The sequence below is a fragment of the Coregonus clupeaformis genome, chromosome 31 (genome assembly GCF_020615455.1).
Source record: "Coregonus clupeaformis isolate EN_2021a chromosome 31, ASM2061545v1, whole genome shotgun sequence".
NCBI lineage: Eukaryota > Metazoa > Chordata > Actinopteri > Salmoniformes > Salmonidae > Coregonus > Coregonus clupeaformis.
In genome coordinates, this window is record NC_059222.1 from 1,914,862 (window position 1) to 1,928,913 (window position 14,052).

Genomic DNA, 14,052 nt, shown 5'->3' on the forward strand with positions numbered 1-14,052 from the left:
ATTCCTCCTTCTGCCCCTCCTTCCTTACATCCTCTCCTCTCTATAATGCATCCTGCCATTTACCGTTCTGGCAATCGTTCCTTCTCCCTCTCCCTCCATATCTATCCTGTTTTCTCTCTTTCCCTTTCCTTTGCCTCCACTGAAGGAAGTGAAGGAGTTCAGCTGGGACCAGGTGAGTTGTTGTTTTTGTCATTAATATTACTGTCATCATCAGCAAAATGATATCAATGATATCACATTGCAAACAGATCATAAATCCCATCCCAAACCTGGAAATGTTCCTTTCAATTATTTTATAGACTTTTTGTCCGCTTCAAATTAACTTTCCTCTTTACTCAGGACCGGGATTGAGGTCAACTCTATCTGTCGATCTATCTCAGAGAAGATGTTGGAAGGAAATATAGGACATTTAAATAAATTGTCTCTCAGAGGACATTGATTTTCACTGTCTCATGCTCTCTCTTACCCACTTTTTCTCTCGTTTCTATATCCCACCTCCCTCCCTCCTTCCCCCCTATGTTTTGTATCCCAACACGCCTTCTCTCTCTACTTCTCTCTCCCTCCCTTATCCCCCCATCTAGATCCTGGCCTACGGGGACATGAATCATGAGTGGGTAGGGAACGAGTGGCTGCCCAGCCTGGGTCTGCCCCAGTACCGTTCCTACTTCATGGAGTCCCTGGTGGACGCTCGCATGCTGGACCACCTCACCAAGAAGGAGCTTAGAGGACAGCTCAAAATGGTGGACAGCTTCCACAGGTTGGATTCAAATAGTTTCAATCAATCTTTACTGTCATCGAAGGGCAATCTGTGTATGGAAGCATATTTATGCCAAAATCTTGGTGTTGATTTGGTACAAATCTGCTTCCTTAATTTGTGTGCTGCATGAAAACATAAAGGAAAATACTGATCATAAACAGCAAAGATGAGTAGTGGGATGGGAATATTAAATGTACAATACCAAAGGGCATCTTGTCTAGTGTCCTCTGCTTAGTTACATATATCAGTGGTTTTTACATATACAGTGAGCACCATAATTCATTGGACAGTGACCATTTTTTTGTTATTTTGGTTCTGTACTCTAGCACTTTGAGTTTGAAAGGATACAATGACAATGAGGGTGAAGTGCAGACTGTCAGCTTTAATTTGAGGGTATTTTCATACATATCGGATGAACCGTTTAGAAACCCCCCCATTTTCGGGCATCAAAAAACATTGGACAGTTTAACATAATGTAGAATAACGTAATCATTGTTAATATTTGGTCGCATATCCTTTGCATGCAATGACTGCTTGAAGTCTGCGATGCATCGACATCACCAGACGCTGGGTATCTTCCCTGGTGATGCTCTGCCAGGCCTGTGTCACGAACGTCAGGGAGAGACCAAGGCGCAGCGTTGAATGCAAACATTATATATTTATTTAGAATGATCACACGATCGAAACATCAACGATAACGTGACGTCTACAGTATAACACATACCAAATCCGAACAAGAAACCACAAACACAAAGTGAAAGACAGACAGTTAAATATGGCTCCCAATCAGAGACAACCAGCTGACACTCGTTGCCTCTGATTGGGAGTCACTCAGGCCAACATAGATAGACAACGACTAGAACCTAAACAAAATAAACACCCTGGCTCAACATACGAGAGTCCCCAGAGCCAGGGCGTGACAGTACCCCCCCCCCCCCAAAGGCGCGGACTCCGACCGCGCCAACCAACCACAACAGGGGAGGGACCGGGTGGGCACTCCGCCTCGGCGGCGGATCCGGCTCCGGACATGACCCAGGCACGGGTTGTGCTGGACTGACGACGCGCACCCCTGGCTTGGTGCGTGGAGGAGGAACGGGCCTTACCAGGCTGACGACGCACACCGTAGGCTTGGTGCGTGGAGCAGGGACAGGCCGGACTGGGCTGACGAAGCACACCACTGACTTGGTGCGGGGAGCAGGAACGGGCCGAGCCGGGCTGACGGGCGCACCACTGCCTTTGTGCGGGGAGCAGGAATGGGCCGGACCGGGCTGACGGAGCGCACCCCTGACTTGGTGCGGGGAGCAGGAATGGGCCGGACCGGGCTGACGACGCGCACCACTGACTTGGTGCGGGGAGCAGGACTGGGCCGGACCGGGCTGAATACGCGCACCACTGACTTGGTGCGGGGAGCAGGAATGGGCCGGACCGGGCTGACGACGCGCACCACTGACTTGGTGCGGGGAGCAGGAACGGGCCGCGCCGGGCTGACGAAACGCACCACTGACTTGGTGGGAGTGGCAGGAACAGGCCGGACCGTACTGGGAACACACACCACTGGCCCTACGTGGGGATCAGGAACAGGCCGGACCGGACTGGCAACACACGCCAGTACCTCTCGCCGTGCCTCTACAACCTCCTTCCCCCCTAGTGACCAGTGACTCCCGTAACCTGGCGGCCTCCTCTGCCAACCCACTGGACCGCTCTATCGCGGCCTCCTGCTGCCCCGACGTCGTGAGCCCCCCTAAAAAAATTTCTGGGGGTCTCTCCTCCCCGTGGGCCAGGCCTCCATCGTTCTCGCCCAACTCTCGCTCCTCTGTCTCCAACTCCCGCCATTCAGCTCCTCAATGGGCTTGACCCAGTCGAAGCTCTTCCTCAAATGGTCCCAAGTCCACCCTCTCTGCTCCTCACTAGGCTTGACCCAGTCGAGGTTGCCACGGAGATCTGCTAGCGATGGCTCCTGGACACGCTGCTTGGTCTGGTTTTGGTGGTTTCTTCTGTCACGAACGTCAGGGAGAGACCAAGGCGCAGCGTTGAATGCGAACATTATATATTTATTTAGAATGATCACACGATCAAAACAACAACGATAACGTGACGTCTACAGTATAACACATACCAAATCCGAACAAGAAACCACAAACACAAAGTGAAAGACAGACAGTTAAATATGGCTCCCAATCAGAGACAACCAGCTGACACTCGTTGCCTCTGATTGGGAGTCACTCAGGCCAACATAGATAGACAACGACTAGAACCTAAACAAAATAAACACCCTGGCTCAACATACGAGAGTCCCCAGAGCCAGGGCGTGACAGCCTGTACTGCAGCCATCTTCAGTTCCTGCTTGTTTCGGGAACTTATTGCCTTCAGTCTCCTCTTAAGCATGTAAAATGCATGTTCAATTGGATTCAGATCCGGTGATTGACTCGGCCAGTCAAGGATTTTCCACTTTTTGGCCATCAAAAACCCATTTGTTGCTCTAGCAGTATGTTTAGGATCATTGTCTTGTTGCATGATGAAGTGCCGTTCAATGAGTTTGGAGGCGTTTGGTTTTATCTGAGCAGATAAAATATTTCAGTAGACTTCAGAATTCATTGTTCTACTTCTGTCTGCAGTCACATCATCGATGAAGACAAGTAAGCCTGTTCCACTGGCAACCATACAGGCCCAAGACATAACACCCCCTCCACCATGTTTCACGGATGAGGTGGTATGCTTTGGATCATGGGCATTTATTTATTTTTCTCCACACTTTCCTCTTTCAATCACTCTGGTACATGTTCATCTTTGTTTCATCTGTCCACAAAACTTTTTTCCAGAACTCTTGGTGCTCGTATAGGTGCTTTTTAGCAAACTGTAATCTCGCCTTTCTGTTATTCAGGCTTATCAGTGGTTTGCATCTTGTAGTGTACCCTCTGTAGTCCTGCTGGTGTAGTCTTCTACGTATGGTAGACTTCGACACATCTACACCTGCATCCAGGAGAGTGTTTTTGATCTGTTGGGCTGTTGTCAGGGGGGTTTTCTTCACCATAGAGAGTATTCTCCGGTCATCCACTACAGTGGTCTTCCTCAGTCTACCGGGTCTTTTGACATAATTGAGTTCACCGGTTGTTTTTTTCTTGTTAATGATGAACCAAACTGTTGACTTGGGCATGGCCAGGGTTTTTGCAATGTTCCTGATTGATTGATTTTCATTTCTGAGCCTTATGACGGCCAGCTTAATTTGCATCGACACTGCTGTCTTCCTCATGTTGTCACACCCCAGGTTTGTTGCTCGTCGACTTGTCCATAGGCCTCCCGCGCGTACACTCTTCTAACTTAGCCTGCCGAAGATGTCCTCCAAAGGCAATAGCAAAGTCTAGAATCAATACTATTCATCAACAGCTCTCCTGCATTCACTAACGAAATAAATGAATATACCTGGCTAACGACACATCTGTGAAGCCAATTTAACAAATACTTGTAGTACCTTAAAATGGGAGGACCATGTACAAAAGGTGCTGTCATTTCTAAACGGTTCATCCGATATGTATGAAAATACCCTCAAATTAAAGCTGACAGTCTGCACTTCACCCTCATTGTCATTGTATCCTTTCAAACTCAAAGTGCTAGTGTACAGAACCAAAATATTCACTGTCCAATGAATATTTCTTATCATCATCTCTTTTATTCCTCTTCTCTAGAGTATAAGGGGTTGGTTGTCACACATTTTACTGTTGTGTGTATTTCTCAGCACCAGTAGACTCTATATATACAAAAGTATGTGGACACCTCTCAAGTTAGTGGATTCAGCTATTTCAGCCACAGGTTTCTAAAATCGAGCACACAGCCATGCAATCTCCATAGACAAACATTGGCAGTAGAATGGCCTTACTGAAGAGCTCAGTGACTTTCAACGTGGCACCGTCATAGGATGTTCGTCAAATTTCTGCACTGCTAGAGCTACCCCGGTCAACTGTAAGTGCTGTTATTTGTGAAGTTGAAATGTCTAGGAGCAACAAAGGCTTAGCCGTGAAGTGATAGGCCACACAAGCTCACAGAACGGGACCGCCGAGTGCTGAAGCGCGCAACACGTAAAAATCGTCTGTCCTCGGTTGCAACACTCACTACCGAGTTCCAAACTGCATCTGGAAGCAACGTCAGCACAATAACTGTTTGTCAGGGGCTTCATGAAATGGGTTTCCATGGCCAAGCCTCACCATGCACAATGCCATGCGTCTGCTGGAGTTGTGTAAAGCTCACCGCCATTGGACTCTGGAGCAGCTGTTTTTCATGTTTTGGGCTAGGCCCCTTAGTTCCAGTGAAGGGAAATCTTAACTCTACAGTATACAATGACATTCTAGACGATTCTGTGCTTCGAACTTTGTGGCAACAGTTTGGGGAAGGCCCTTTCCTGTTTTAGCATGACAATGCCCCCGTGCACAAAGCGAGATCCAAACAGAAATGGTTTGTCGAGATCGGTGTGGAAGAACATGACTGGCCTGCACAGAGCCCTGACCTCAACCGCATTGAACACCTTTGGGATGAATTGGAACGCCGACTGTGAGCCAGGCCTAATCACCCAACATCAGTGCCCGACCTCACTAATGCTCTTGTGGCTGAATGGAAGCAAGTCCCCGCAGCAATGTTCCAACATCTAGTGGAAAGCCTTCCCAGAAGAGTGGAGGCTGGTATAGCAGCAAATTGGGGGACCAACTCCATATTAATGCCCATGATTTTGAAATGAGATGTTCGATGAGCAGGTGTCCACATACTTTTGGTTGTGTAGTGTATCTTACAATGCTTTTTCAATATTAGGAGAAAGACTTGAAATGTGGACCATTTTTATCCTCATATCTTATTCCATAAGCCATCAAACACACTTTGTCCACTTGTGACAACCATGGATGTCATACAGTATGGGTTTGGTTGTTTGCTAGTAGCGTATTCCTTTTGTAACAGGAAATGAAGCAATATAGCATACAGAATCTTACAAATAGCCTTTCTTTGATCGAACGATATTCCTATCAAAATTCAGAATTTTAGGCCGTAAGAATAACAAATTACCTTTTTAGTAAATTTGTGAATGTTTGCACATGTGGGTGTGCATGTGTGGGTGTGTGACAGAAACAAATACAGGAAACAAAGGGAGCTCTTTATAGCACATGCACAAAAGAGCTTGGGATTTATTATAATGGAGTTGATAGTGACAACCAACCCCATATTCCATGTGACAACTAGCCCCCCGATGCATGCCATGTTGACATGAATTGACCAGGTGCATGAGTTCTTTCAAATAATTCACATATTTTAACCTTTAAAATATTACACAGTGTCATTTAGATTGGGAGTAATTAGCACTGTGACAACCAACCCGTAAGACAACCAACCCCGGTCTCCTCTACTCAGTATTCTTTTTTTCTTTTCTCCAGTTTCTCTGCATCAGGGTTTTTAATGTGGTTGTGTGTTTGGTTCTGAGGACATCAACAGTATCGCTCTATCTCTTTCTCCCTCTCTTTCTTTCTTTCTCTTTCTCTCTCAGGGTCAGTCTGCATTATGGCATCATGTGCTTGAAGCGTTTGAACTATGACAGGAAGGAGCTAGAAAGGAGGAGGGATGAGAGCCAACATCTGAACCAAGGTAAGAATATTCTACACAGGTAACTTGAGCCGTAACATATTTGGGGGCTCGTCTGATATTGCCAATGATTGTTGTCTTGCAAATAAAACAGAGGTAACTTGGGCTATAACGTCACCCATATTCTTTGTCTCTCAAATGCTAATCTTCACAGTTTTTTTTAACCCCACTCGATTGTTATTGTACTACAGTAGCTGCCTCTTTCTGCCCCCTCCCTAGATGTGATGGTATGGTCCAATGAGCGAGTGATGTGTTGGGTCCAGGCCATTGGGCTAAAGGAGTTTGCAGATAATCTCACAGAGAGTGGGGTCCATGGGGCCCTCCTAGCCCTGGACGACACGTTCGATTACACCGACCTAGCCCTGCTCATCCAGATACCCAATCAGAACACACAGGTACCTTCCCTTCCTGCTACACTCAAAAAAATGCTGGCTTGAAAACGACCCAGTTTGGGTTATTTGATAACCCAAAGCTAGGGATGGGCTTTTGAAATAGTTTCACTATTCAAATAATATCATGATTTTTTTCTCGGATATCCGGATAGTCTAAATACATTTTAAACTTCAATGGGGACTTGCTCGTGCGACTCAGGAGGTGCACTCTGCTTGTTGTTTCAGCACAGAAGGGTGTGGGAGGGGCAGAGTGTCTGACATCGAGGGAGAGTGAGAGAAAGTAGCCAAACCAACTTGCGCAAGTTAGACAAACTTGTTGCCGCAATAGATTATCTCTCATCTCATCTGGCAGTGTCTGTCTTGACTGCATCAAATTGATGTAAAGAAGCTAGCTAGCTACACTAGCCAACTAAGTTAGCCAGATAGCTAGCTAGCAAGGCTAATTGAGGCTATTTTGCTGCGCTCCCCATCCAACAACTCCATTCTTATTAAACAACAGCCTACCTATTGGATGATCATTGTAGCCTACTCCTTCTCATTTAGCCAATAATTCAATTTACCATTGATTAGAAATCTCCCACTTCACTTGCTACACATGGAGCCTCTGACTGTAAAGCTGCTTTGATTGACTGACAATAACAAGCTACACACGTGAAAAGTGTGTAGGCTACCGGTAAGTATTTTTTTATGGCCGCACTCATAAAAACTGTAATAAAACTGTTGTATTAACATTTTGAATGTCATGGTCTATCTTTGCATGTATCAATGTCACGTAGATAGTAAAAATGTAGGCAAAGCCTTTTAATAAAAATAAAAAGTATATATATTTGTTCTTTCAAAAATGTATACTCTCGCAAGTAATCGAATAATAACGATTGAATATTCGGGTAAATATTGGACAGAACACACACTGGGTTATTTTGACCCAGCCAGTTGGGTTGCGTGAATAACCCAAGATGTTGGGTTGTTTGGATTACACAAACATTGGCTAATTTAACCATCAGTTTTTATTCACTTTCATTCTGGGTTGACCCAGGGGTGAATGACTGACTGCACCCTCTCATTGAAGCCATGACAGTTCAAGGCCAACCGCAGTACTGCAGGAATTGTTAGCAGAAAACAGGATCCCCTATTATAGTGAATGGAACAATTGCAATCTTTGTGGTAAATGTTAGTGTAAATAAAATAAAAATTTAACACAATCATGGTACCAATAATAGCTTCTAATACAAACAATGTACACTCACCGGAAAGTGTATTAGGTTCACCCGTCTAGTACCGTGTCGGACCACCCTTTGTCTCCAGAACAGCCTGAAATCTTCAGGTCATGGATTCTACAAGGTGTCGAAAACATTAGTTGCTCAATTGATATCAAGGGACCTAATGTCTGCCAGGAAAACATTCCCCACACCAGGACACCATGGACTCATGCTGCTTACACCAAATCCTGACTCTGCCATCAGCATGACGCAACAGGAACCAGAATTAATTAGACCAGGCAATGTTTTTCCACAGGCAATGTTTTTCCTGTGTTGGTGATCGTGTGCCCACTGGAGCCACTTCTTCTTGTTTTTAGCTGATAGGAGTGGAACCTGGTGTGGATGCCTGCTGCAATAGACGATCCATAGCAAGGATCGACCAGTTGGGCGTTCCGAGATTCCGTTCTGCAAACCACTGTTGTACTGCACCTTTATTTGCCTGTTTGTGGCCCACCTGTTAGCTTGCACCATTCTTGCCATTCTCTTTCGACCTCTCTCATCAGCTGTTTTCGCCCACAGGACTGCCGCTGACTGGATGTTGCTGTTTTTTTGTCACACCATTCTCTGTAAACCCTAGACACTGTTGTGCGTGAAAAGCCCAGGATGTCCCAACGCTGACGTCACCCAATTGAAGTTGAAATGTAAAAGAGTTAAGGTTAGGGGTTATGGTTAGGTTAGGGTTTAGGGTAGGGACGTCCCAAGAATAGCACTAACCCTTTTTTATTCTAATCCATAGGTAATTTGCAGGCGTGGCTTTCAGATAGTTATTTTTGGCCACCCGTGAGAGTAAATGTCATTCCTGTTACGTTTGTACACTGCAAATTTCAATTTTCCTTGAATATTTTTGATCTTTACAAATTCTAATATAAACTGAATAACAATATTATTTCTAAACCTTTTCACACGTACCAACAAATGGGTGTGATCATTCTACAGTGGTCCCTGCAGCGTACGCTCAAACTGGTGTGATTAGAACACTTATTTAGAATGTCCAGTTTCGATTGACGCAACAGTCAGCATTTGAGCTAGCCACACTGTTTTTTCACAGAAACATTTTGCACAAACACAGTCCCTTACAAAGTTATTTACATTTTATATTTTAGTAATTTAGCAGACGCTCTTATCTAGAGTGACTTACAATTAGTGAGTGCATACATTTTCATACTGGCCCCCCGTATGAAACGAACCCACAACCCTGGCGTTGCAAGCGCCATGCTCTACCAACTGAGCTACAGGGGACCTATATTCAGAGTTATGTCCTGAATATGACCAGTTAATTTTTTGGATGCACTGTTCAGACATTCACAGAAGTAGTGACAGCATACACAATCATCCAAATCGGAAAATGTAGGCTACATTAGTCCTAGCGCTAACTGAGGAAAGATTGACGTAACACAAGCGGTCATATTTAGATAACTCTTGGCTGTCAGAAACCACAATATGAATTAGCTAATAGCAATTACTATTTAAAATTCATCACATCCCGGGTGAGCTCACCATTGATCGAAATAATTGAGTAAAACACTTTGTAGAAATCGAAAGTAATCCGACGATGGGTAGTTTGTGCGCGCCACCATGTTTGTTTTTTTGCCTCAACCAAAGATAATAAGAGGAGACAAGAAGAGTTTGGTCTGTTTGCAGTATGCATGTTGAAGGGGGAGTGTCATCTACGATCATTCAGTTCCCATCATTCACTTCCGAAAGTTTACTTGAAAAATGAGTGAACCATTTCTTCACCTCATTATAACATCTTTGGTCTGACAGATGTTTACGTGACAACCAGAATGCATGGTATAATGTCAACAAACATGGTGCCACACATAGCTGGCAAATAACTTAGCATTAGCTCATTATAATCAGTAGAACCTTCAAAAAAGTATTTTACACACGTCATAGGTGTCTATTACGATACATGCAAAAATCAGAATGCATTATTTGTCACCAGTACTTGAAAACATGAATAAAACTGTAAATACATTATGCTCCATACATACAAAACATACATACATGCAAACTGTATGCTACAGTAGAAACGACAACACGATATACAGAAAATAAGGCACTTACTTTGATAGGAACGCACACATGTCCAAAGTTATTATTTGTAAGGAAAACAACAAGGCAGGCAATGCGAGTACCAGCCAGAAAATGTTCCAATTTGTGCAAGGCTGCGCAAATGTCTGCATATTTGATCTGCAGAAACATTGGTGAAGACGTGCTTGGGCTCTCCTCGAAGAGAGAAGTTTGTCCGGCTCAGTAAAGACTCACACATAAATTGTCTGCTACGCTGAAATTGGGAGGCGGAACACACCTCAATTCAAACTGTTGTTAGAAAATAAAACTTGTTAGAAAATAATTTGAAATTGACAAGTTGAAACATAGCCTATAGATAATTAGCAGGCAGCGCGTGTTAACTGTCCTGTTGCGTAACAATCACATTTTGGAACAGTGAGTGCATTTTGACATGTGAAAAGGTTAATATTGTAACAACGTGGTAACTATCCCTCATTAAAGCTACACAAGCGTTAGTGTTCAACCTGCACATGTGATAACAATACAACAGAACAGATTAACCGGAATGACATTTACTCTCACGTGTGGCCAAATACAACTATCTGAAAGCCACGCCCCTACTAAGCCATGCCTACAGTCTATCTCAATAACCTAAAGTCTAAGAAGCGGTAGATCTGTTCTATGTGCGCCTTTTCTATGCTTACCATTCTTACATTTAGTTTTTGCATTTTTTACTTTGGTACTTTTGTACACCAGCTTCAAACAAGCTGAAAATACAATATCTTTGAAAATATGTTAGATGGTACAATGATTCTCTACACTATACTTGTTTTGTTGCTTATTTTGTCACATAAATTGAAATTAGGCAAACTATTAGAATTTTTTCAACCAGGAAATGGTGGTGGGATTTTTCCATATCGCACCTTTAAAACTGAAACAGTTTCTCTCAACTCCATGGAGAAATTTGTAGAATTGCAGAAAATTTGCTTAAATATTCAAAAATGTCTCTACACCGCCAAGATGGGGTCCTCTAAAATGTTCTCTAAAATCCAGCCATGCCGACGGGCCGACCACTATCCAATCAGAGCACAGGCACTCCTCATTCTACTATCGTAGTCTCATCAGAACAACCCTCATTCACCACAATCACCAACCTACTTCATTTACCTTACTTACAACTGTTTTGTAACTCAATTTAATCAAGAAATCCCCTTGATAATCTTAATTGTAATCTTAATACACTCATTATTTCTCTCCCAGGCGAGGCAGATGCTGGAGAAGGAGTACAATGCTCTCATCTCCATTGGAACGGAGAGAAGGCCAGATGAGGTAAAAATAATAATAATCAAAGAATGCCAATGAAAACAACATCAATAAAGTTAATCCTCAATGATAATGACTCATACAAGCAAGCGTTACAATCTTTATGAAATGGTAGGTGGATAGTTGCCTGCCTAAGGTTATTGCTCATGAAGATAGGCAGTTTGTTTCAACCAACATTAACTGTGGGAACCATGTGCATGTATTTTTCCCACATGCTGTTCTATAGTATACCTAAATAGCACTTGGGAAATCTAATGAATATCATCATACAATATTGTCTGCGTCTCGTTGACAGGATGGCACTAAGACGTTCACACGCTCACCCTCCTGGAGGAAGATGTTCAGAGAGAAGGACCTCCGGGGCGTGACCTCTGATTCCTCGGAAACGTTACCTGCCAACTTCCGTGCCTCCGCCATCTCCACGCCCTCCGTCACCCTGAGGAAAGTCCAAAGTGAAGGTGAGGTGGTCGTCGCTTTCATCTCCTTCCCACTGGGGACCTGCTATTTGGGTCATTGGTTCCATGCTGACCACCCATTTCAGTGTTTATGACTGGAAATCTAGTGTCATTGACAGGTGTTTAAAATCGTAGTGCTATCTGTTTCAGTGAACTCCGGGCCCAGGGGTGAGTCGGGGTCAGTGAGAACATATTCCTGCTAGAGATAAGGACACCAGGTGAGAAAAATACTTAATTGCCAAATAATATCATAAACGTGTACAAGGTTGCAAAGTAGTCCTGGCTCAACAAAACATTTTTAACATTTAGAATGTTGCTTTTGTCACCTTCTGTAAGAGTGTCTGAATTTCAGTCACCCAAACATGTTATCCAATTCATTTCAACAATTTCAGTAATTCCATGCATCCAAACACATTTCAGTAATTAATATCAGTTATCCAAACATATTTCAGTAATTTCAGTCATCTCAGACATCCAAACACATTTCAGTATTCTCAGTCATCCAAAAACATTCCACTCATTTCAGTAACCCATCATCCAAAAATATTTCAGTCCTTTCAGTACTGTCATCAAAACACATTTGTCATTTCAGTAATCTCAGTCATCCAAACACATTTCAGACAAGAGTCGACTCATACTGAAATTTAGTTATTTTATGGTTGCTTCATTATTTATCAACCCTGTCTTTGCTTTAGAGTCCGGAAAAAATCAACCCTGTTTTTTAAGAAAAATAAGATGAAGATCATCAACAAAATGGAGAATAGAACACAAACAACAACAATTCAATTGGAATCCTTGAAGAAACAAGGACAATGTGAGAGAATGAAAAGACGCTAAAATAGAGTGATTGTCCGTCTGTCTCTCTCTCTCTCCTCTCCGTCTTAGTCCACAGTTGTGGCATGAAGCTGTTTGATGCTGTAGAAAGTGACTCCATCGCCCATTGTGAAGTTCATCTTCAGTTGTGAGTGTGAAATGACAATGACACAATGACCCTTCTTTTTTTCATTGGGACATAAAACTGCATTCCCATTCTGATCAACAGAATGATGACCCAGATAGACATTTTTTTATTTGGACTATCGAGAGAACATGCATACCCTATTTGTTAAAATCTCATTAACTGGTATTGGGATCATGTTTCTCAAACTTTTTGTAACATGGACAGGCAAGTGAAGGTTTTGCCTTTACTAAGGACCCACAAGCTATGGTCCTTCTCTCTTGGGGGACCACTTACATTAAAACTAGCACTTGAGAACTGACTAAATCAGGTACAGCTAACCATCTGAGGGACCAGTCAGCATCATCCAAGGAACTGGTCGGTCCACGGAGCAGAGGTTGAGAAACACTGTATTAGGATAGAGGGAGAGGGAGGTTGCGAAATAAGTTATAAGGGTCATAATCATGTTCTTAAGCCATAACAGACACCATGAGATGCACAATGAGAAGGACAATGGACAATGAGTGAAGTGCATTATGACAAAATCCTGTTCGAACAACAACAACAACAAAAAGTTTGTGTTAATATGCATGCCAAAACAAAACCATTTTAGAGTGAGAGCAATGATATCAATCCTCTAATGACGTGAAAGCTTGGGTAAGGGTAATTTGTAAAATGTATGTATTTTATTCTATCAATTTGTATGGTGTGTGTGTGTGTGTGTGTGTGTGAATGTGTGTGTGTCTGAACTGTATGTTCATTTCATACTTAGTTAAGAATGACTGTAATTTTTGTTAGAAAAGTAAATGCGTTTAAAATTATGGACATTTAAGATATTCTACTTGTATGTGTACATTTTGAAAACAACTGTTATGATTTGAATTAATATTAATAATGAAGAGTAGTGCTGATAATTTAAAATGATATAACAATAATGATAATGATTGTAAAAGCTGCAATTAAAAAAGACCTGTAAAATGGATGGAAACTAAGTGTATGTAATTTTTTGTTCTGCATTATATTTCCTCTTCCAAATAAGGTTACAGAAGGTCAACAGGAAATGAGAGGTTACTTGATGTGTTCTTGATTTTTTTTATCCTTCCCTCGTATCAGGTTCCCACTGGGCACAAACTGGTTGAATCAACGTTGTGTCAACGTAATTTTATCAATGTATTGTGACGCGGAAACTACATGGAAAATACATTGAATTTGAAAAAAGTTATCAATGCATCCAAACTGTTGTTTTGAGGGTGACATTTCAATCACAGGATTATGTCATCATTGTAACCAGTTTTCAACA

The 14,052-nt window shown here is 42.8% G+C and overlaps 1 protein-coding gene across 3 annotated transcripts in view; it reads left to right on the forward strand.

The window, feature by feature from the left end:
- LOC121547190 (liprin-alpha-3) overlaps positions 1 to 13,732 on the forward strand; it is a 50,258-nt gene extending 36,526 nt beyond the window's left edge. For 2 of the 3 annotated variants that reach the window (XM_041858326.2, XM_041858328.2), the window contains exons 23-30: positions 146 to 172; positions 582 to 757; positions 6,279 to 6,376; positions 6,593 to 6,768; positions 11,298 to 11,366; positions 11,656 to 11,818; positions 11,966 to 12,033; positions 12,511 to 13,732. In XM_041858326.2, coding sequence (XP_041714260.2) covers positions 146 to 172; positions 582 to 757; positions 6,279 to 6,376; positions 6,593 to 6,768; positions 11,298 to 11,366; positions 11,656 to 11,818; positions 11,966 to 12,018 — 762 coding nt within the window. In that variant the 3' untranslated portion in view covers positions 12,019 to 12,033; positions 12,511 to 13,732. The remainder of the gene's footprint in view (positions 1 to 145; positions 173 to 581; positions 758 to 6,278; positions 6,377 to 6,592; positions 6,769 to 11,297; positions 11,367 to 11,655; positions 11,819 to 11,965; positions 12,034 to 12,510) is intronic. The other variant, XM_041858327.2, reaches the window with a different exon arrangement.
- Positions 13,733 to 14,052: the final 320 nt, after the last annotated feature.